Source organism: Syngnathoides biaculeatus, chromosome 4, assembly GCF_019802595.1.
Source record: "Syngnathoides biaculeatus isolate LvHL_M chromosome 4, ASM1980259v1, whole genome shotgun sequence".
Lineage (NCBI taxonomy): Eukaryota > Metazoa > Chordata > Actinopteri > Syngnathiformes > Syngnathidae > Syngnathoides > Syngnathoides biaculeatus.
The window spans coordinates 9,232,201-9,254,931 of record NC_084643.1 but is presented as its reverse complement, the minus strand read 5'-3'; the positions used below and the strand labels follow the sequence as shown (position 1 = coordinate 9,254,931).

General features: G+C 42.2%; 1 protein-coding gene and 1 pseudogene across 4 annotated transcripts in view; one reads left to right on the top strand and one right to left on the bottom strand.

Annotated features, from left to right (window-relative positions):
• Nucleotides 1-2,136: 2,136 nt before the first annotated feature.
• ercc6l2 (excision repair cross-complementation group 6-like 2) overlaps nt 2,137-22,731 on the bottom strand; it is a 41,533-nt gene continuing 20,938 nt past the window's right edge. Inside the window, exons 1-20 of one of the 4 annotated variants that reach the window (XM_061817861.1) lie at nt 21,260-21,584; nt 20,450-20,838; nt 19,104-19,220; nt 18,721-18,914; nt 16,745-16,838; nt 16,567-16,634; nt 16,194-16,401; nt 15,973-16,113; nt 15,443-15,559; nt 14,567-14,686; nt 14,421-14,492; nt 13,021-13,166; nt 12,629-12,724; nt 12,441-12,540; nt 11,980-12,126; nt 10,510-10,593; nt 7,826-8,636; nt 7,602-7,756; nt 6,891-7,051; nt 2,137-4,261 (exon numbers count right to left, since the gene is read on the bottom strand). In XM_061817861.1, coding sequence (XP_061673845.1) covers nt 3,355-4,261; nt 6,891-7,051; nt 7,602-7,756; nt 7,826-8,636; nt 10,510-10,593; nt 11,980-12,126; nt 12,441-12,540; nt 12,629-12,724; nt 13,021-13,166; nt 14,421-14,492; nt 14,567-14,686; nt 15,443-15,559; nt 15,973-16,113; nt 16,194-16,401; nt 16,567-16,634; nt 16,745-16,838; nt 18,721-18,914; nt 19,104-19,220; nt 20,450-20,838; nt 21,260-21,284 — 4,152 coding nt within the window. In that variant the 5' untranslated portion in view covers nt 21,285-21,584 and the 3' untranslated portion in view covers nt 2,137-3,354. Of the gene's footprint in view, nt 4,262-6,890; nt 7,052-7,601; nt 7,757-7,825; nt 8,637-10,509; nt 10,594-11,979; nt 12,127-12,440; nt 12,541-12,628; nt 12,725-13,020; nt 13,167-14,420; nt 14,493-14,566; nt 14,687-15,442; nt 15,560-15,972; nt 16,114-16,193; nt 16,402-16,566; nt 16,635-16,744; nt 16,839-18,720; nt 18,915-19,103; nt 19,221-20,449; nt 20,839-21,259; nt 21,585-22,731 lie in introns of those variants that run through there. The other 3 variants (XM_061817859.1, XM_061817860.1, XM_061817862.1) reach the window with 3 other exon arrangements.
• LOC133500125 (5S ribosomal RNA) lies at nt 17,956-18,074 on the top strand (annotated as a pseudogene).

The window sequence follows — 22,731 nt, the reverse complement described above, 5'->3', positions numbered from 1 at the left end:
CTGACAGCGTAGGCTCAGGATGTGTTTCATCACTTTGTTATGCGTGGAACGTATTGTGGAGTCTGGCTGCAGAAACTTGAGCCGGGTGGGTCGGGCACCCCCGTGGGTCCGTGAAGGCCGGCGGTCATTCTTTTTGAACAAATCAAATCAAAAGTAGGTGTCGCCGTCTTGACTTGCGCAAATAAACCCCGCGAGGCCGCGTCGCCACGTCCACTTTGTAACATGCTCACCGACGCTTGGCTTATTTTGGCAGGAAATGTAAACAGACGTCTCACTTTTCCCTTGTCACACGAACGGAGGAACCAGGGAGGGAAAATGAAGGCTCACATCTGGACCGATCCCTCTGCAAGGAATACAATTAAAACAGCTATTAGGAGCTGGAGACAATTTCCCACATCACTCAAAAGTTCCTTCCGCACATATAAAATACATCGCATGTACCGTGAATAAATGTTTTGCGATGGCCGCAGTTTGAGCCTGAAATAGTTGACCAGCATCCTGGAACTCAAACAATTAGGCAGTGGAGAACATGCAAACAAGGACCTGAGGTTTGAACCTCGAAACTCAGAAGGGTGAGGCAGACACGCTAAACACTCAAAACGCCGTGCTGCCTTGTGCTGTGAATATCTATTAGGAAAATCTCTTTGCCGCGCCAGTTGACCTCCACGTGCTTCCAACTCGTGTCAAGTCTGTGGGTGAGCTGTTCCATTGTCCAATTCCCAGCTATCGCACTTCCACCGGCTGCCAAACGAACTATCGGAATCTAAAACAAAAAGAGAGTTGTGGGTGAACGAGAAGAGGGGAAAAAAGGTGGAGGGGTTGTAAAGCGTGAAAGGGGCCTTTTCTTCTCCTCTGGCTGCCGAGTAAACAGGTGTGACAGTGAAGACAGCCCCGATCGTACCACCCATGCACACAAAAGAAATTCTGGGCGGCCACGTCCTGCTGAAGCTTGCATCCCCTCTCTTGTTTACTGATGGCTATCAGCGCTTTCTCATGACAGCCAAACAGAGTGAAAGAAAGCTCGGCTAACCTCAACGCTGCGGCTGAAAGATGTCAAACAAAGCTGCCAGAGTGGGAACCGAGTACACTTGAACGAAACCAGGCCACAATAAGTCTCGGATTTTGCCTCAAGTGCATAATGTAAGAGTGGGCATGACCGTGGCTGCAAGATCGTGTCTTGGGCTACGATCACAGTGTAGGTCTATTCAAATTTTTGTTTTTTGTTTTTTGGCCCAATGTGACAGGAATGTTTTTCTTTTTAAATGCAAACAGTACAGTTCCAACTTTTTCCATGGAGGCAGCACTTCTTTCACTGTGTACCAGACACACCACCCCACTCGACAACTTCACTGAGCAATCAAGTCCCGCTTTCACCCTTTACCAGAAGCTAATTGCTGTTGTTAGTTAACACTAATTTCGGCATCCAACAAAACTCACTGCAGCTCCGCTTACCTTTTGGCTTTGACAGAATAGCAGGGCCATCCGCGGATGATGAAGGTGCTCCTGCATGATACTGTTCTCACTGCAGCTTGGCTGTTGATTGAAAGTGACTGTGGATCTTCACTCAACCTACCAGACAAAGAAACTCATTATAAAGGTGGTTATTATGTTAATTCCACCTTACCGTTATATAACAGTAGAGGAGGACAACAGCTCGCTCACATGTATTTTCTGAAAAAGCTTGAGAAAATATTGACTTACCTTTTTACTTACAATGTAAACATTTACAGACACTTTAAACGCATGTTTCCCATAACCCTGTATTGCCTCCCTCAGGACACAGGTGGGACCTGAGTGAGATTTTGCATTTCCAGCCATTTATTTGTACATACAGTAGTGTATTAACACGGCTTGGCCACCAACATACCGGGAGAGGCCGGCAGTGTGAGTATCTGGTTCCTGTAATGACAGAGACTCACAGCTGGAAGGCTTCCTTTGCCAAATGATCCATTAGACATCACAATCAGGTGCGCTGAAACAACACCACAGACCTGTTGCTGACCTCGTTAACACAAAAGAATATCAACGTTTCGATGACAAAGCTTGTCCAGCTGGAGCAGACGGTGGATGTGGTTAATGCGACCTACAACCATTCAATTTTCAAAACAGACTGTGTTCACATATGACACTAACCAATGAAAAGGCAATATCTTTTTTTTATTTCAAGATCTCACATCTTTAAATATTGTTTTCGATGGATAAATAAAAAGTGCAGATAACTTAGAAATACGTGCTTTTCACGTGACAAGTTTGTCTCCACGCACAGAGAGAAAATCAGCTTGAACAGCCGATGTGAGAGCGCCACACAACATCACACTTAAAAGGCTTGGTGGGAAAACCGATATTGATGTTTATGCATGTAAAAATCAACAATGAATTTTCATTCCTGATCCCTAATTTCCCCTAAAAAGATAAAAGCATGAAAAAAATGAGAAAATGTTGACTTTTAGTTAAAAGAAATGACTAAAAACATGGGCAAATCAAAATGTCATGATGAAATTGCAACTTGAATTATATTAGATTATATTCCTGGTCATTTTTATCCAAAACACATCCCAAAAACTACTTGTGTGCTTTTTCGCGGTTGTAGACACCTGGCAACAAGGACTTTTTGCTCACCTAAGCACTAACATACATTTCTAGTACACTGTAATTTCCTGTTGTCCCACATAATACTCAATTCGCTTCATTTCATTTTTCTTGACAGCAATAAGATTTCTGAATGTGTGTGCTGCTTTTTCCATGTAATCTGCTCGACTCCTTCAAAATCAGAAGTCGTTACAACAACTACGAGTTCAAGTCCAAACATGCAAATGAGTGGAAGACCAATTTCGGCGGTAATCCTGAGAATAGCGTTAGCTCGGGTCGAGGCAGGGATCCGATCACCATTGATGACATGTTTCATCATTGGTGACATAACCATAACGACCATAAACATTTCATCAAACTTTTAAAAATGTTGAGTGGGAGAAGCAAGAATTCAATCACAGCTCTCTACTTCTGATGGACATCCAGCAATGATGTCACTTCTAAAATGTTTGACAGGAAGAAGACGGGCTTATACAAAACGTAAAAAAAAAAAAAAAAAAATCTAATGTGTTTTTAAATCTCTGAAAGTTTCAAAAAAAAAAAATTAGAAATAGGATAAATTAAACTGGGCTCGTTAACTTCCGACTGCCACACGTATTTTTACAGTGGGGCAGTTTCTTCAACGAATCAAATTCTGTTGATCAGCTCAAAACTCATGGCAACCAATCCACCCTTATAACAATCCGTAAATCGAGTAAATCCCCTTTGAAGGTCCAAGTAGCAAATTTACAACTTTTGGGATTAAAAACAATAGCGATAGAGATATTATTTCTTCCAAAGAAACTTGTCGTTGGTCTTCCAGAGACTTTTGCTCCCCATCTCCACAGAGTGAGTTCGAGGTCCCAAATTGGTTTTGACGCAAGCCCTCTGCACCTCATCCAGGTCTGTAAGCCTGTCGATGCTCTCTTCATTGCCCTCGTTCAGAATGTCCCAGAAGTCTTTGCGGCCTCTCCTCAGTTGTATCTGTTTTGTAGGGAAAGACTCACATGTGTCTGAATTGTTGATGTTATTGGCGCTTCTAGATTGATGAGGAGAGGCTAGGACAGAGGTGGATGTTTTTGGGGCAGGACCCTTGAGTTTGGGTTTTAATAAGTCGTCAAGGATGGAGGTGTCGCCCAAGAGTTCCGTGAGATCGGAGTTCTGTTCTTGAGGGAGAACTTCCTGGGAATGTTTTTTAACATTTGCAGTCATGTTTTGCTCCATATTAAGGGAAGTATCCGTCATCTCCTGAGGGTCCGGACAACTACTGCTGCTGCTGGCTTCGCACACACCATGACCACCAACAGGTCTGGCCACAGTAGACTTCTTTGTCTTCCTATGACCTCTCACACGGCTGACCGCCTGCTCCTGCTCCTCGGGAACCACACTTGGAACATCACTCTGAGGCTCGTGCACATTCTTCTGCGATAGCCGTTTCTTCTTCGCCGGCTCCCGACCCTTCTGTTTGGATTTCGGCCTTTCGGTCTCGGTGGTTTTGAGAGGTGAGATCTGGGCTCCGTCGGCTGGCATTAAGTTGCCGGCGACGAAGGTGGCGAATTCAGGGTGGCCGAGAGTGGCGTAATAGCTTCTGAGCCACGCTAACCTTTGAGTCGAGTCGCTTCTCAGAACCTCAGCGGCGAACTGTTGGGCCGAGGGGAAATTCAACTTGGACGCCATCTCCTGCAGCTGCTGCCTTCAACACAACAAACACACTTAACACAGCGACGTTTTTAAGACTAGCAGCTCTAATCGGGAAAACTACTCAAGACAACGGTGCAGCTGACCCCAATTTCATAAAGATTACTAAATGTGGCAAAGTATGGCTTGGATGTCATTATGTGTGACATTAATATATAAGATGAGCCTGCTGCATACATTGCTGGAGGAATAAAAAAAAAACAACAGAGACAATGTGGTTGCGCAAGTGTGCACACCCACTTAGAACTGGACATTGCTGTGTTTAGAATGAACTACGGTAATTTCCGGACTATAAGATGCGACTTTTCTCACACGCTTTCAACCCTGCGGCTTATACAATGCTGCGGCCAATTTATGGATTTTTTTCTAACGGCTGCCAGGGGCGCTCGAGCAGAAGAGGTAAGAGTGAGACAGGTGTGCCGAGGAAGACGCAAGTTTAATGTAACGTGGCGCTCTGTGCGTGAATAAAGTTAGCATGAACAGACCCTCATCGTGGAAAATGACAGAAGAAATGCATATACGCAGCTTTCAAGTTAAAAGCAATCAAGCTGGCCGATAAAGAAGGAAACAGAACTGCTGCACGTAAACTTGGCATCAATGAATCGATGGTGAGACACTGGAAACTGCAGCGGGAAGAATTGGAGCAATGTAAAAAGACGAAAAAAGCTTTCAGAGGCAATAAAAGCAGGTAGCCTGAACCGTGTTGCTGCTGTGTTATTGCCGCGTCTCAGTGAATTTTACCTGTATGTTTTTTTATACCCAGCCCTGTTAGTGCTCTGTTACTAGAGTATTGCTGCTGTGTTACTGTCGCGTCACAGGCACTGTTTGGAAAGAAAAGCTAAGGTATATTATTAAGACTTTGAAAACTCTTTCTGTGTACCGTCTTTCTTTGTAAATATCTCATGTTTCAATGTGGGGACATGCGGCTTATAGACAGGTGCGGCTTATGTATGTACAAAATGTTTTTTCCTTTAAAATGTACTGGTTGAGGCTTATTATCAGGTGCGGTTTATAGTCCAGAAATTACGGTAATCACATCGAGTCAGGCCATACCTGTGCTTTAAAGCGCCTCTGATTAACCCCAAATAAGGTTCAGATTTCCTAATAGGCTTTCCCCAGCATTTTCATAGTCATGTTCTAGAGCACACACGTGGTCTGCAGAGAGCTTCAACATCTTCACACTCGGGACCAAAACAAGAACAATTTGTAGTTGACCTTAACCTGAAGCAGAAAGTGGAGTAAACAAACCCTATTCTCAAGCACGTCTTACCGAATGATGTGAGATTGGTGGAAACGAAGGGCGTGAAGGATAAGAGCAAATGTTTTCATCTCCTATTTGACACAGGCAGTGTCAATTGTTCATTTTAGTGCGTGGCATGTGCCACGAAAAATTTAACGATGTGCCGCAAATGACTCCTGAATGGTAGTTTGCACACCCCAGCACTAAACTGCCCATCAGTGTGAACATGAGTATGAATGGTTGTTTGTCTTTATGTCGTCAATTGGCCGACGACATGAGCACGGTGCTCCCAACAATTGCATAAAGTCATCTGACCAAGTTCATCCGCAACCCGAATGAGGACAAATGCTATGCAGCAAATGGAAGCACAGTACTGGAAACATTGCATGAATACTAACTTTTAAGTTTTTTGATGAAGCTCTGGATTTAATTCTTCCAAATATAATTGATATCAATCGGGAATTTTGTTTTTCAGTCAGCTTGTATCACAGAATGCTTTGTGTTCCATTTTGGCAGTTCCACCACACCATATGTTTATTAAAGTATCTTTTCTCAAAAGCCACAACTTGAACACTGTTAAGATATTCTGTGGGCACATCAAGCATGACCCAAGATGAATACTTCTCCACATGAGCGTATTTACGCTCCAAGGGACTGATTAAAAGTGTGGTCTATCTGCCCGCAGTCACAAAAACACTTAAAAGTGAGGCAGTGACGGTCAGTGTTAGTTAATAGAACTTGCAGCTTTCACTGGAAAACCAATGAATAAAAAAGTGATGGTAGTAAAAACCCCGTGCGGATTTCGATAATTGAACGGAACGGGGAATCAATATAACTGGTATGTGTTTTCACACCCTGGAGTGCCTCCGGGCAGAGATAGCTTCTTCCACCTGGGGAATGATATCACAGCCAAAGAAGGTTCCTGTGTGTGTATCTGTGTGTGTGTGACTGTGTGTGACTGTGTGAGAGGGTGCATGTTTATGAGTGTATCTTGGAGAGAAATCGACATTATGTGTTTCTTACGAAGTATGTGTATATCCGTTGTAAAATCCCTTGGGGCCAAGTTTTTTTTGTTTTTTTTTCCCCCCGCTCCTGCACCGTCGGGTCTGAACACAACTGTGTAATGTTTGGCAGGATGCTGGGAAACGGGTGGTGGGGCGAGCTCAGAGGTGGTCTGTGTGTGAAAGCACGCTATTTCCCGAGGGCCAGATGGGGGGCGCTACACATTTAATCTGCGGTGGGTTTTGGCCAACTTCCCGACACTGCCAGGAATTCTCCCTCCCTGAAAATCCGCCCTTTCCACCGCTTGCCTGGGAGAGCGCACAGTTCTTTTCCCCACTTCCAATCTATTCTCCTGAGGATTCCTTCCTATTTGGTTCAGTACCTGCGCACTGCCAGAGGGGTCTCCCCCAAGATGAAGGTGTGACATCTGGTGTGTTGCACGATGCTCTCGGTGATGGTGACAGGGTGAGGCTCAGGAAGCTGCTGCGGGATGTCGGGAGTGAGGCGGGGCTGGCGGTCGGGTGGGCTTTCTGGCAAACTCTGCTGGAACAAAGTGTTTAAAAAAACCAATTCAGCTATCGAGCTCATGCACGTGACGTCACCATTTTCATGGCGCCATATTGCCAGTCAAACAGAACTGCTCGACGGTGTGGGGGCCATTGAACCGGAGCAGAATATACACAATGCCAGAGACTTGTTGTGCTGTTGGTCGTTACAACTGAGCAGACAGATATTCAAAGAGGTCATTCTACAGAATATCAGCTGAAAAGACAAAAAAAGATTGATGGATTTTGACGATTAAACATGGTGCCCAACCAAAATACACACAATCACTTCATTTCAGGTAGGAATTATTCTTAATCTCAAATTCCCAACGAGTATTTATAATGCCAAGTTGGCTCATTTGAGAACAATGCCTTAAAAAAATGAAAAAAGACAGGGAGTCGTCTTCAAAGTACACGGAAGCGTGTTGCGGCCAAACCTCCCCCGACAAACTGTGTTTTAATGAAATGTGGGAGATTTTTACTGAGTGCGGGTGGAAGTGGAATTTACCCCCTGCTATAAATGTCGTGGTTTTAGGTGTCCTGTGTACCTTGAAAGGAGTGAGAAGTTCATTGGCAGGCAGTTGAGAGTACATGTTGCGCTCAAACACGTCCTTCACTGCAGCTTTACTGATCAGCTCCTCAGCTTTACTTCCGCCCACCACGCGCTGGTTGGAGTGGGTGTACACCGCCTCCTGCACCCCACCTTCAATCAAGAGAATTCTCAATTCAAGTTAAATGCGACTGCAGAACAGTTTTGTCAGAACAGTCTTGCCTAAGACAGTGTCAATGGTTCCTTTGGATGCTGGAGAAGTTTGACTTTTCAAATGAGTAAACGAAGCATCTTCTCCTCTGCGAGTGCTCATTCGAGATCCTTGACCATTTTTCGGGACCCGTGCTTTGGCTAAATCTGAACTTCCAGTGTTGCCATCCTCTGAAGTGAAGGTCTCAATGTCCTCGGTGAATATTGTTCCCCTCACCATGTCTCTCTTTCCAACGTGTCCTCTTCTTCCTTGTCTTTTGCATATTGCTCTCCGGCGAGAATTCAGGGCATCACCCTTTGCCCTTTGGAGCATCTCAATGTCCAAATCATCCGATTCTTCAGAATCATGGTCAAAGCGGTGTGATTTGGGAAGCATCGGATTTTTGATGCTTCGATCACTCTCCTTGTCATTTGCCTCCAAATTTTTCCTCCGTGATGTGTCGCCTGGTTTTGTCTTCCCATGCTGTAGCATGTTTCTTCCCAGTTTAGGGCGAACATTATTCTGGGTGTTGGAGCCTTCCGAGCTTGAACTGTTTGTCTCTTGGGATTCGCCTTCATCATGCCCCTCTCCACCAGAAGTACTGTCACCTTCACTGGACTCCGGCATGGCTTGAAGCCTTTGGAGCACTGTGGCAAAACCGTGCTGAAGGAGACTGACTGGACGAGGCCCCACAGAGGAATCCGTTGTCCTTGTGCCAACCGCTCCACTGGGGTTTACCCGCTCCCTTTCAACATTATCATCATCACTCCCGCTACTGAAGTCCAGCAGCCCTTTGGGGATCTTGGGTGTACACATGCTCTCCTTGGATGCATCTCCAGCTCCCTGTAATCACAAAAACAAAAACAAAGGAGTAAGTTGGCATAGAAAGGGGCGGAAGCGGTAAAAAAAATAGTCCATGAGAACATTCTTGGTGGGATACAAAACAGATGTTCGTAATAGCAAATCATAATAAACCACAATGCGACACAGGCTCCAATTATGATGTAATATGAGGAACTGACATGTCCAGAAGCTATAAACATTTGGACTTCATTTGGACCACCAACCATGATCCAATTTTTACTATTCACTGGACAGATCTGTCCATATCAGGAGCGGTTGCATGCATACACAAGGAACCATAAACGCTATAACCTTCAGTGTGCGTATGCTTCAGATTCTTTCCATGAATCAAAAAGATGTCTGGAGCAGCACCAACGAAAGATGACAAGAGGCATTTCATATTAAGGTTTTGGACACAGAGCAGCACAGTGAAATTGTGGTAAGAACATCTGTCTCGCAGTTTTGAGATTCTGGATTGGAATCTTGGGTTTTCATGTTCTCCCCACACTTGCGTGATTTTTCTCCATTTATTGTGACTCAGCCCCACGTTAAAAAAGATGCATTTTAGATCCGATGGAGGCAAAAGTGCACAGGTGAGAGTGTGAATGGTTGTTTGCATAAATGTGCCTAAGTCAAATGGGAGAGGCCCCAGCTCACCAGCATCCTTAATGAAGACGGGCAATTTGGAAAATGGACAGATGGGTGGTAATCACCTACACCAAGCATAATTAGTTAGTAGAATTACAGTATTTTTGTCAAAAGGTATGAATCCGCTGTAATTGACCCCATCATGCCTCAACAGTTTTTGAACACATTTTTCCTCTCCTCCTATTCTAGAGTGTCACCAAGAAGCACATTAGCAAACCTTTATTCCTGGACTGTACATCCAACACTAATCATTTGCCTGAAAAGAAACAAATCACTTCATTCAGGCAGGTAGGCAGGCACCCAAATTAGGGATGAGAACTTTACATGGAAATTAATGCTGTAAATATCTACAGGACTTAAAGGCGACAAACCATGACTTTCAGGACATATTATTTTACCATAATCTCGACTACAATTATGAGATTTTATGCAAGTTACAGTTGAATATGAAGAGCTCATTGCCTAAAATGTTTTAGCAAAAATGCAGAGGCTAGGCTTGAGAGGCAAGAGGGCATTGGCATGTTGACTAGGACTCTTTGTAGCTATAGAATATCTTTTCATTTTACATATTAGATGGAACTTTGTTGGTGGTTTTGTAAGGGGAGTAGATTTTATGCTCAGTTTTGGATGGGTTGGTCAGGGTGATGACAAATATTTTACTGACTTTTTTTGTTTTTTAATTAAAGAATTGTTAAAACTTAAACTTGATAAAGTTCTATTTACAAATACATTTGTTGAAAAGTCATTTTTAATTGTACTGAATATTACTGTGCAATTATGACAAATAACAACTGCTTATAACAAAATGTTTACATTTACGCCCGAGGAATTCCTAAATTCCCGAGATTAACTTTCCGTGGCAATTTACCAGAAATCTTCCACTCCTTTGTTACCCTTGTGGAAGGTGGCACACGCAGGATTGGAGTGCAATATACTACATAATTATTTTACAATCCGCCATATAGACATGCTTTCGATTGTTCCAGCTCATTCAACCAGTGAGCAGCTGTAAGACTTTGTTATCCATTGACAAAAGAACCAGATGAGGTTTTAGCAGTCGGCTGGTTGACTGACACACAGGAAGGCCCCCTTATGAGGTATCCCCGTTTTTAGCATGGGAATGAGAGGCTCGAGCGGGCCACTGGGGAGACAAGATGTGTGAGCGAGGGATGGGAAAGATGTGTGCTTCACGTTCCGAGTATCTGAGAAGTGCGGAGCAACTCACGCTGACGCTGTGAGTCTTCATCTCCTCATCCACATTTGTGTGTGTGCTGGTTGTCATGACGCCCGCCTCCACTTGTCCTTCACGCTGCAATGATTATGAGAGATATATGCATTTACAAAAATGTGTATTGGATAAACGAGTCACTGTAAAGGAAAAGGCAGAAGATGCCTAAATTGCTTGGGAATAAAAAAAAAAAGATCATGACAGCTAAACTGAAAAATATTGAACACAAAAAGTTATGTCTTTTCAAGTATTATCATTTTAAGTCATCTTTTTTTCAGCTAATTATTTTCTTAGCAATGGCCTCACAGTTCTGAGGTAGGAGGTTCAATCCCAGCCTTGGCTGTGTGGACTTTGCATGTTCTCGCTGTGGCTGTGTGGGTTTTCTCCGGGCACTCCGCTTTCCTCCCACATCCCGAAGATATGCATTCATTGGCGACTCTTAAATTGCCCCGTCAGTGTGATTGTGAGTACAAATATTGTCTGTCTTCATGTGCCCTGTGATTGGCTGGCAACCAGGTCAGGGTGCACCCCGCCTCCTGCGCGTTGATAGCTCGGATGGGGTCCAGCACTCCCGGGACATTCGTGAGGATAAGCAGCTAAGAAAATGGATGGATATTTTCCTATTCTGTATTCTTATTTCAAATATAATAAAACGGCATGTACATTAAATTATTATCTGCACTGGGAGACTGAAGCAACTGTTGACCTGTTGATTGAAAACAGTGTTGCAGAGTTGGGAATTTTATGCCAGGCTTCAAAAGACAGCCAGCAGCTTCTGAGCTCAGATGGATGCACTATCCTGCTTTAAAATAGATTTTAAAGTTCTGCTACTGGTCTACAAATCACTAAATGGTTTCGGTCCTGAATACATGAAAGAAATGCAAACCCAGTAGAGCTCTGAGATGGACTGACTCAGGTCAAATAGTGGAGCGCAGAGTCCAAAGCAAACATGGGGAAGCATCATTTAGCTATTAAGCTACACACAAATGGAATAAATTGTGAATAGTGTGAATGTTTTGAAATCCAGGTTGAAAACTCTTTGATTTCTCTCATGCTTTTTAAAGTAGTTCCAATTTTAATGGTATTTCTTCCACTGTGAGCTGTTTTTGAATGTACTTTTACTTATTTTATTGCATTTTTCCCCATTTAAAATGTTTTATCTCTTTGTATTCAAATCCTTTTGATCATGTTAAGCACATTGTGTTAGTTACCTTGTGTATGAAATGCGCTACACAAATACATTTGCTTTGCTTTGCTTTATTTGTGGGGGGATTTTTAAATGAAATTGATCGTCAAATATGACTTAATTCTCAAAAATTTATATTACCTAAATTTTGAAAATATATTCTCAAAATATTGTGACACCCCCCCCCTCTTATTTCAGTAATAGTCCTTTGTATAGCATAATCAGACAAAATCGATACAGCTTCTGTAACTACCACTTGTCATTTCCATACTGAAACTTACCTCTAGTAACTTGCGAGTGAGACATGTGCCTTGGGTCTGAAGCCTGAAGAGGTTCTGGATCCCAAACAGTTCACCTTTATGGGTTCCCTGCACCGCATCAAAGTACCGCCGTGCGCACTCCGCGCCAACGACAGAGCTCTGCAATTGCTGGTTGCAAACAAAAAATACCCATAATTTATCATCTAAAGATAAGTATGAACTACGCATGATTGAAGGTGTACAAGGAGGTAATTATGTTTTAATCACAACATAGGAGGAGCCATTTAAGGTAGTTAACTACAGGTGAAAATCTCACTACTTGTGAATTTATTTCATCCGGTCCACCGGACAGTTATAAATAGAAATTAGAGTTGCAAAGTTTGAGTTTTTTTTTCAACTCCAAACTCTCCCTTTAAGCGAAATTTCCCAAGGGACATCTTATTATCTCCCGCAACATGTCGAGCTCTTAATTATCTGAGTACCTGTTTGTAGACTTGTCTGAGGTAGGTAATTTCCTCCACAGTCCCCAATGAGATTAGCCTGAAAACAGTCACGTCTTTGCACTGGCCAATGCGATATGCTCTGGAGATGCGCAGAATAAAAATGATCAAGCAAGCTTTGTTAAAATGGCTGCAAAATTGTATGCAAAACATATATTTGATAAACAAACCTGTCTATAGCCTGGAGGTCATTGGCTGGGTTCCAAGTTGGGTCGAATAATATCACGACATTGGCCCCGACAAAGTTAAGACCGAGACCACCCGCCCTGGAAAAGAGTCAACGGATTCATTTTGTCTTCATATGAAATATCAGAGAATAGTACCCATTTCTGCTTTGTCCATTGAAAATAAAGAAAAATCCCATCAGGGAAATAGTAGTATATGTCAAGTCACAATAGTCACACAATCGTCCTTTTTTACTTTATATTTAACAACAGTTTCACTTGAGGTGAATTGTAATCTACCGCTGACATTGTTGAATATTATTTCACAAGTGAAAATAAAGAAATGCTGCTAAAATACGATAGCTTGCATTATTTCAAGTATTTATGTCCACACTTACATTGTGGAGACCAGGCAGAGGTTAATGTGAGTGGAGGTGTTGAACTCCTTGACAATGTTGACTCGTTCTTTGGCTTTAGTTGTCCCATCCAATCTGCTGTAGTCGTGACCCTCGGCCATGCAGTAGCTCTGCAACACGTCCAACAGCTGCCAGGTCCAAAACAGAAGAAAACAAAGCTAAGATTCTCTGAATTTTCACTGTAATTTATGGGAATTTACTGCGATTAACTGGAGAGCAGTCCAGGGTGTACCAAAGGCCTGTTGGGAAAGGACCCGGCTCACCCGTGACCGTAAAGAGAGAAGAAGCTCAACAGAAAATGCTACTGTTTTCTTGTTGTTGTTGTTGTTGTTGCGTTACCATTTCCTGTTCCCATTCGCATTTGCTCCAAATGACTCAGCAGGCGCTTTTGTGACTTTCATTTGAATGTTTTGTGACTGATACCCTTCATTTGAGTCCACCTGGTTTGTGCTGCCCAATACAAAGGAGCACTGAGTGAAGATGCAGACTGATAAATTAGCTTCTCGTGCTAATGTTTTACATTTTCATGACGGTTAATAATGTTGAGATGGTACTGAAATCATCGCCAGTGCAGATAAAAATGATTTTATGATTGTGACAGTTGCGACCAGTGATTCTAAAATGTATGGAACGAGAACCACTAGTGGTCTTTTAGTGGTATGAACGAGAATCATTACTTTAAATATTTAAACTGTGCAAAATCTTACAGCGGCTTCAGTTTTTTTTTTTTTTTCAGTCAACTTTTTGTTCAATACATTTCAATGGTATTTAACTTTTATGCGCAATAGATTTACAAGTAATCAATGAAATGGATGTTTGTTGTCAAACATTTACTTTCACTTTTATAGGCAAGACATTTTTATAGCCTATAGCCATTTTGCACTTTTGTATTTGGGGTAACGTTCAGTCGGCAGGTAAAAACATCGTGACGAGATGGGAAATGTGTTGAAACTCAAAACAGATTTGATGCGAAATCTAGCAGCACACCAAAGAGAGAATCAACCCCTCCCCCCCCCATCTTAGAGAAGTAAATATTTTGATGAAATTTCGACTTTGCACCAACACCAAACTAAGAACACCTTTCTGCCGGAAATACGGTTATGTTGCTGTACATGATTTGTTATTCAATTTTTTTTTTTGTATTTACCTAAATGTTCGAATCCTGCATAACGTTACAGTGAAAAAAATTGTTTCAATAGAGAGGTTGTCCTCATTAGGGTCGCGGGTCGGGTTAGGGTCGACATACAATCCTTCGTCCTCCCATCCACATTAAAGGCTAATTTAAAGTATTCAAACCACACTAAGGGCAACATGTAAACTCAACACAAGAAGGCCCTTTGAATTGCTTCAATGTGAAATGATGATGCAAATACAGCCCTTACCTTAGTTGAGAGTGAAAAAAGGAGAACCTTATCTTTCTTTTGCCGATAGAATCTGAGGAGTTTCTGCAAAACCTGAGAGGTGAAATTAAGTATGCTTAAATTCTGCTATATAGAGAAGTTGACCACTTCTCGTCTCTGTCCAGCACCTTCATTTTGCCGCTATACATTGGGTCGGACAGGGCCTCAAACGCTTCGTCTTTGCACCTCTGCACAAAGTCTGGAAACTTCTGGAACACCTTTTGACAAATGGCGTTCACACACTTTTCCTGGAAGAACAAATGAGGCATGTCACTGAACCCAATCTTTTACTCGAATGAGGTAGTTAGGTATTAATCGCACAAATTTGGCATTGTTCAGCTAATACAATGCTCACGATGTAGAGATACTAGTGGACCACAAATCTGAATGTGTACACAATAAGAACCTCTTTTCAGAATACATTAAACCTGTACTGTTCATAGCCGAGGGTACAGATCCAGATCCAATGTACATTTTTATATCGGTTTTTTTTCCCACTCCCACACATTTAAACTTACTAAAACATAGAAATTTATCCATCCATCCATCCATCCATCTTCTTAGCCGCTTATCCTCACAAGGGTCGCAGGGAGTGCTGGAGCCTATCCCAGCTGTTAACGCGCAGGAGGCGGGGTAGACCCTGAACTAGTTGGCAGGAAATCGCAGGGCACAGGGAGACAAAAAACCAGTTGCACTCACAATCTCACCGAATGGCAATTTAGAGTTTCCCAATTAATGCTTGTTTTTTGGGATGTGGGAGGAAACCGGAGTGCCCACCCGGAGAAGACCCACGCAGGCACGTGAAGAACATGCAAACTCCACACAGGTGGGGATGGGATTTGAACCCCAGTCCTCAGATCTGAGAGGCCAAAGCTCTACAGTTGCTCCACCGTGCCAGCCACCATATTTTTACTGGATATAAATCTAGATGAATAACAACTTTGGGCACTGTGAGCATCTTAGGAAATTGGAAGTTATTATAGAGGCGGAATATCTACCGATACCTGTTTCTTACTGGTGCCTGCAGTGGATTGAAGCAGTGCCACGTGACTCGCAACCTTCCTCAGTACGGCCAGGTAAGTGAAGTACATTGTCTTGACTGGCACACCCTCAGAGTTTGTCTGAAAGGTAGGAACACGTTCAAAAAAACATGTTATGGAAAATGTACTCTTTAATGGATTGAATTCAAATAGCGGAATCTCTGGAGTAAATGGCCAAAGATCACGTGCGAAATCAAACCAAGTAAATATTTTATCTGCCTAGAGGTATTTCTGAAAATGTGTCTGGAAGTATTGCATTTAATGTGTTGGTGTACCAAATGGCCTGTTGGCCTGTTGGAACATGGAAAAAAAAACAACAATTATTTAGTGAACTGCTGTTTAACTTAACATGAAAAAACTCCACTAAACTACCAAATTTAAAGGAATTTATTGAGAAATGCTTATAATTAAGTGGAAAACAAACAATTATTCAACCCTTGTTCGCGATCACTTTGCGAGACCAATAAAACAACACATCCACGGCGTAAACTGACTTTGTAGCAGCATCTCCTTCGTGCACGGCCGCTTTGGCAGCCACATTTCTCTGAAGATCTCAGAAGCAATTGCACGTCTTCAGAATCCAACACGGCTTGATAGACCGTCTGCTGAAAGTCAGTCAGTGAGCAGTAGACCACCTAAATTGGGGAGAAAATGTTCCACTGCATTATAGCAGCACTTCATCATCATCATCATCTGTCAGCAGACTCTTACCTACCCTGTCATCCTTCTTGGGCAGTTGGTCCTTGATCAGTGTTTTAGTCCTTCGGAGGAAGCAGTGGGAAATCTTCCTCACCAGGTCCCTGATGGTCTTCCTCGCTGTCGCTAAGGCCCGCTTAGTTGCACTGTGTCCCTGGCCTTGCTCGATTGGCTCTGACACTTTCTTCCGAAAATGCCCCAGGCTGCCAAGACAGCCAGGGACGGCCCTGAGGAACAGAACCGCAAAGTTACACATAGATCGCAGAAAAAATAAAACACATGCCAGATTGAATCACTTTATGCTCAATGCTGAATGGAGTATTGTGACATGTTCCGAAATGTTGGACTTTTGCAGAATCAAAAACTGCTGATGAGAAGAAAGAAAAACCCACCAGTCCATGACACACCACAACTCCTCAAGGTTGTTCTGAAGGATGGTGCCAGTTAGACCAATTCTGATCTGAGTGAAAAAGAAGAATGAATACGTACACTAACCAGCCACAAAACAAGGCACACAGCTTCATCTAAAATGTACACTTAATTCTCTATAAAATAATGACAAAATCTCACCTGACATTTGAGAGCCTTCATGGCTTGAGTGATTTGAGAGTTTGGATTCTTTATCTTGTGCGCCTCGTCTACAAACACAGCGGACCACGTGATGCTGCAGAAGAGAAAGAGATCGTATGACGAATACAAATGGGAATCATATCTGTAAGCAGTGATGAAATACAACTAACCGGGATCCGATGCTTCAGCTACAATGAAAGGTGGTGGCCAGAAAGCGTGTTGATCTTGAAATTTTGTACGCCATGTTTCGATAAGTCATAAGCAATTCATTTCACGCTCATCGATGGGGCTAGTATTGGGGACCACTTTTCTTCTAACTTTAAAGGGAGTAAAACTAAGTGGGGGAGGGGGGTCTTGATCGTGACTTATCCAATGTATAGGTCTACTGTGGGAGGAAAAAGTTTGAGAACCATTTGGAATTTCTTCAATTTCTGCATCAAAAAAGGTAGTCTGATCATTCAAATCAAAAGAATAAGTCTACTTCAACTACTACCGCATATTTATATTTTTTCACATTTTATAGAGCAAAATATCTAAACGTTCACAGGATGTGGTGGAAAAAGTAAGTGAACCTTTGGATTTAATAACCGGTAGCAAAAACCCTCGACCAAACGTTTCCTGTCTTTGCAGATGAGATGTGCGCAACGACCTGGATGAATTTTGGACAATCCCTATTTACAAAACTGTAGGAGTTTACAGGACAGTCCCGCCACAGTCCTGCACTTTCTCCGTTTATAGATAAGTTGTTTAACTGTGGACTTATGAACATCAAGACTTTTCGAGATACATTTATAACTTTATCCAGCCTGACACTCTTTGGATCGTGGCATGGTACACATCAGGCAACGCTTGTTGACAAGAGACAATTCTAAACTGGTGTGCGTTTTCCAGTGGCCAAAGCAGCTCGAAGCCACTGAAGCTCCTATCAAGAATCATTGATTGGACTCCAGTTTGGCTCACACCTGACTCGGATTAGACTCTTGACTCTGAATCCAGTCTATCCATCCACTTTCTCAGCCATTTATCCTCACAAGGGTCACAGGAGTGCTGGAGCCAATCCCAGATGTGTTTGGGCAGGAGGCAGGGTACACACTGAACTGGTTGCCAGCCAATAGTAAGACAGACAACGGTCGCAGGCACAATCACACTTGGGGGCAATTTTGAGAGTGTAATTAATGTTGCATGTTTTTGGGATGTGGTAAGAAACCAAGGCTTACAGCCATGCTACCCTGAGAACGCCTGATCTCATCAAATCTCGGAAGCTAAGCGGGTTTGGCCCTGGTTAGTACTTGGATGGGAGACCGCCTCGGAATACCAGGTGCTGTAAGCTTCGCTCCCAGGGTAAATTCTGAGGGGTTACGTCAGGAAGGGCATCCGGCGTAAAACTGTGCCAAACAAAATATGCGTTCATCAAAGATGACACGCTGTGGCAACCCCTAATGGGACAAGCCGAAAGGAAAAGTACAAGGTAAGAAACCGGAGTGCCCAGAGAAAACCCACGCAGGCACGGGGAGAACATGCAAACTCCACACAGGTGAGGCCAGGATTTGAACCCCCCAGTCTACCGAACTGTGAGGCCTTCGCTCTACAGCTGTACCACCGTGTCACAGTATGCATATTATTCAATATTTTTTATGCATCTCCAGTTGTATTACATTTCATAAACTCCCAAAAGATAAATAAAAATCTAAAATACATACATTTTCATGAGGATATTTGGGCTTTCCAATACTCGAGCATTTTCAAGTACGTTGACACCCTCAAAAAGGCGATTCCAAGAGGTCCTTTTCACAGGCTAGTACTCAACCCCTAAATATCTTGTGTAATATATTCTACCAGTCAAATGCTAGGACACACTTTTTCCATTCAACAGCATGAGAAAGTGCTATAAACACATAAATGTGCAGAACAACACTCATGCGTTTAGGAAGTATGCCGTTTGAGTCTTGTACATCTTAATAATATACGCTTCTCACTTATTAAACTGAGTCAGGCAGAGCCGAAGCGTCTCGTAGGTGGTGAGCGCGATCTCCACGCGGCCCTTCTTGACGCGAGCCAGCGCCTCCTGTTTCCTCAGCCCGTGGACCACCGCATACTGGAAGTGGCCCCAAGTGTCCAGTTCATCTTTCCAGTTATACAGTACTGACAGCGGGGCCACAATCAGGAAAAGCTACAACAGATTGCAAAAACACTCGCACTGATGACATTTGCAGACAAACGCAATCCCCGCCGCGCCGTCCCTCCCCTTTTCGCATTATTGTTAAATTTAATGCAGTCTGCATCTGGATAAATAGCACCTGAAAACAAATGTCATGCCTTTAAAAATGAGCCATTTTTATGCTCTGATTGTTGCACCCACTTTATCTGGCTCCCTCTGCCTGAATGGGGTCTGGCTCTGCAGAAAATGAGGCTTGTTGCTCTCAATATCGTCCCAAGTTCCTTTTTTGTGCAATGCTGCCGCAAGGAAACCAAGAACCTTCAAAACAAAACAGCAAAGTGAAGAAATGTTCCTTGCTAGTTGACAGCTTCATTGTGTTGACCTGTATGATTTACAGTATTTACAACATGAGTTACAGATATGGAAAGCTCCCACCAAGTGATTTAACATGGGCGATGACTCAGTGTGGCTTGGTTTTTCTCTGTTACAGTTGAACCTTGACAGAAGAAAGGAGCTACATGGGATGCCTTCACTGAATGAAGCAAAATATTGCGCCTTTACTTGCACACTTTGGAAACATAATGCAGCTTCACTTGCACTTTGGCAAAATAACAGATGAGTCAACTTATCACACCTTTCGATTGCACTCTGGCAAGTACCTATTCTAGTAACCTGGGAAGATAAAGAGACAAAGTAACATATCTTGACTTTGCTTACGCTTGACTACATAACTGACATGTAGAGCCTTTCGCCTGAGCTTTGTCAAGATGTATGTATTTCTTTCGACTTGTCCCATTCGGGGTCGTCACACCATGTCATCTCAGATGAATGCTCATATTTTTACATAGTTTTTTATGCCGGATGCACCTGCCTGACGCAACCTCTCTGCATTTATCCAGGGAGAGAGCTGGAGCCTATCGCAGCTAACGTCGGGCGAAGGCAGACGACACCCCAAACCTGTCGCCAGCCAGTCGCAGGGCATTTATCGACACCATCACTGAGTAGGAATTGATCCCACAATGCCTGCACCAAAGGCAGATGCGTGTACAGCTAATGAAGAATAATAGTGTCCCTTTGGAAAGATAACCAAGTAACTTCTTGTGCCTTTCTTTGTACTCTACCAACCCAATGAAGCAACATATCGTGCCTTCAAATTAGCCTTGGCAAGAGAATGAAAAAACTGTGCCATGTTTATGCTTTTTATAGGTAACGAACACACAAAACAACAAATCTTGTACGTGCTTCTGTTTTGGCAAACTGATATTAAAAAAAAATGGTAAAAATGCCTCCAATTGCACTTTAGCAAGATACATATAGGAAGTAGCATATCTTACCTTACTTACTTACAACAGCTTTGACACGAAAATAACAATGACGTAACAATGTGTACCCCACCATTACTTGCATGTTGGAAAAATGAGTATCATACCTTTGCTTGCATTTTGACAAGGGAAACAAAAAAGCAACATACTGTATCGAAGAAGACCTTGCCTTCTCTTGCACTTTGACAAATAATACAAAATGTTCCGTGCTGCTTTAGTATTTACCTGCACTGTCTTTCCAAGGCCCATGTCATCCCCCAGGATACACCCTCTCGAATGGCTATAGTTACTGTAGATGAACCTAATGCCTTCTCGCTGGTAATCCCGCAGGTATCTGTTGATAGTGTAGGGGACGCTGTCTTCACTTCCATGACACAGTTTTAAAGGAACACATGCCCCAGAATGTTCTACGCCACTGGAAAACAATGGTTTCTCTCGCTTCAAATTATTTAAATCTGATCTTGGAAGTTTTGATGCAGCATCCCCTTCTTCATCGCTTCCGTTGGAGCCATCATCAGTGGAAGAGGTGGCGGTCCATTTGCGGGTGGTGTCAAATTGCTGGTTGTCATCGTGACCGTGATCAGGAGCCAGGTGATCACACCTATCCCAAGATGCTGTAAAGAGTTGCCAGTAGTAAAATGGAAAATGTGTTGAAGTACAAGTATTCACAGCGCATTGCTTTGTTATGGTATAGTAACAGCCTTAAATATAATTTCAAATGTCTTCCACCTCAATTTACATACAATAACCCATAAAAACATGTTGCAGTTTTTTTGTTTTATTTATTAAAAAACAAAAAGTTGTGGTAGGTGTATACTTGTGGCATTATATTAGAAAGATCCGAGGTTGTCATTCCTGTTGTCTTTCACATCTACAGTACAAGCAAACCATCATAACTCACAACAAGATCCCAAACAAGCATTTAGACGAACGCTAGACGTATATATTTGGAAAACATTTATGAAGGCTTTGGAGAAAAATTAATGGCGAAATAGCTTCAAACAAGACGAAATAAATGTACTATTCCGCACAAACCTTGATCTGAAGTTGACTCCATCATGCTATCAGTAGCATCCTCGCTTCCCCTTCACGCGGAGTCATGGCGGACTTTTCATACGGTTTATTTACTTTAAAAAAAAATTTAAACACCCGCCAGCAGAATATATCATTAATTTGGTTTTAATTTGATATTTAAAAGTTTGCGCTCCTCGGAGGTCTGTTTTTTGGTCACCATGTCGAGCAGCACTGTTTATCTATTTGTAGATTCGACTATTAAGTTTCGGTATTTGTAGCTGCGCTCAAAAGGCACACAGTACGATGCATTAGATGATATATGTATAAATAATATTTGATTTCAAGAAAGTTGTTCTCTTTGTATGAAAAAATCCTCCGAAATATTTGAATTAACTACGATTTTTATTGGTGAGCTGTACAACTGTGTTGAAAGTGTTAACTCAAAATTTAAATTAGCTCAACGGGATGCTGTCAAACATTTGCACGTTTATATTTTTTTTTCAATAATATTATTGGTGAATATTTACTCATAAAACAAATCCCTCGCAGGTTAATGTTAATTCATCAATGCAAGGGGTAGAAAAAAAAGCAATGCGTTTTCACGTATGCGTTGGTTAGATCACGTGACAGTATGGCAGAACTCTCAGCTCTCCATTTCTTATTTCCTCTTCTTCTCAAACGAAAACTAAATTAAATTATGCTTTAACACTGAATTTGGAGTAATCCATCCTTAATGTTAAAAAAAGAGACACACATCATTGGTCTTTATTATTTAAATAATGAAAATAAATTTTAATGTCACTATTTATAGCCATTTATGTTTCTTTTTAATGGAAATGTTTTTTTTTTTTTTTTTCAAAAGCTAAGAACAAAATAGCTAAAAATGTCCTTCACTGAAAATCCAACTTTGAAACTTTCAACAACCCCTGTTTAGGAGTTGAAAAGGCTCAAGTAAATTTATTGTCAGATGTGTAATACTTATCTGACACGCAACATACCTGAAATAGCCTTCCTGTCAGAGCTCCGGTGCTAAAATATACTATACAGTTAAATAAATGAATAAAATATAAATAAACCAGCCTGTTAAAAGTACGTACATTGCGCCTCATTCTTTCGTTATAGTCACATTGACAATGGTAACGCTTAAATGTCCCTTTATCTTTCAACTGTAATGTTCCATTAGCCCTTGACTCTTTTACCTTTGGAGCCGTCACAAGTGCCAATCACCGGACTCACCCTTAACACAACCCATTGGCAGACATACGTATTACACTATTGTTATTCTACTGAAATGATGATCTTGTCTCCATTTACTCACAAATATAATTATTCAGTGTAGAATGTGGGCCTGCTTGGGTGAACACAATGCTATAAATCTACTTTTACTCCTTTGAATCATTCACAAGAAGGCTCATTTGGTTAAACAACTGCAGAAAGTTGGATCTGAGTGAAATAAAGATAGGAAAGACGTCAAAATAAGGAAGGAGAAGAAT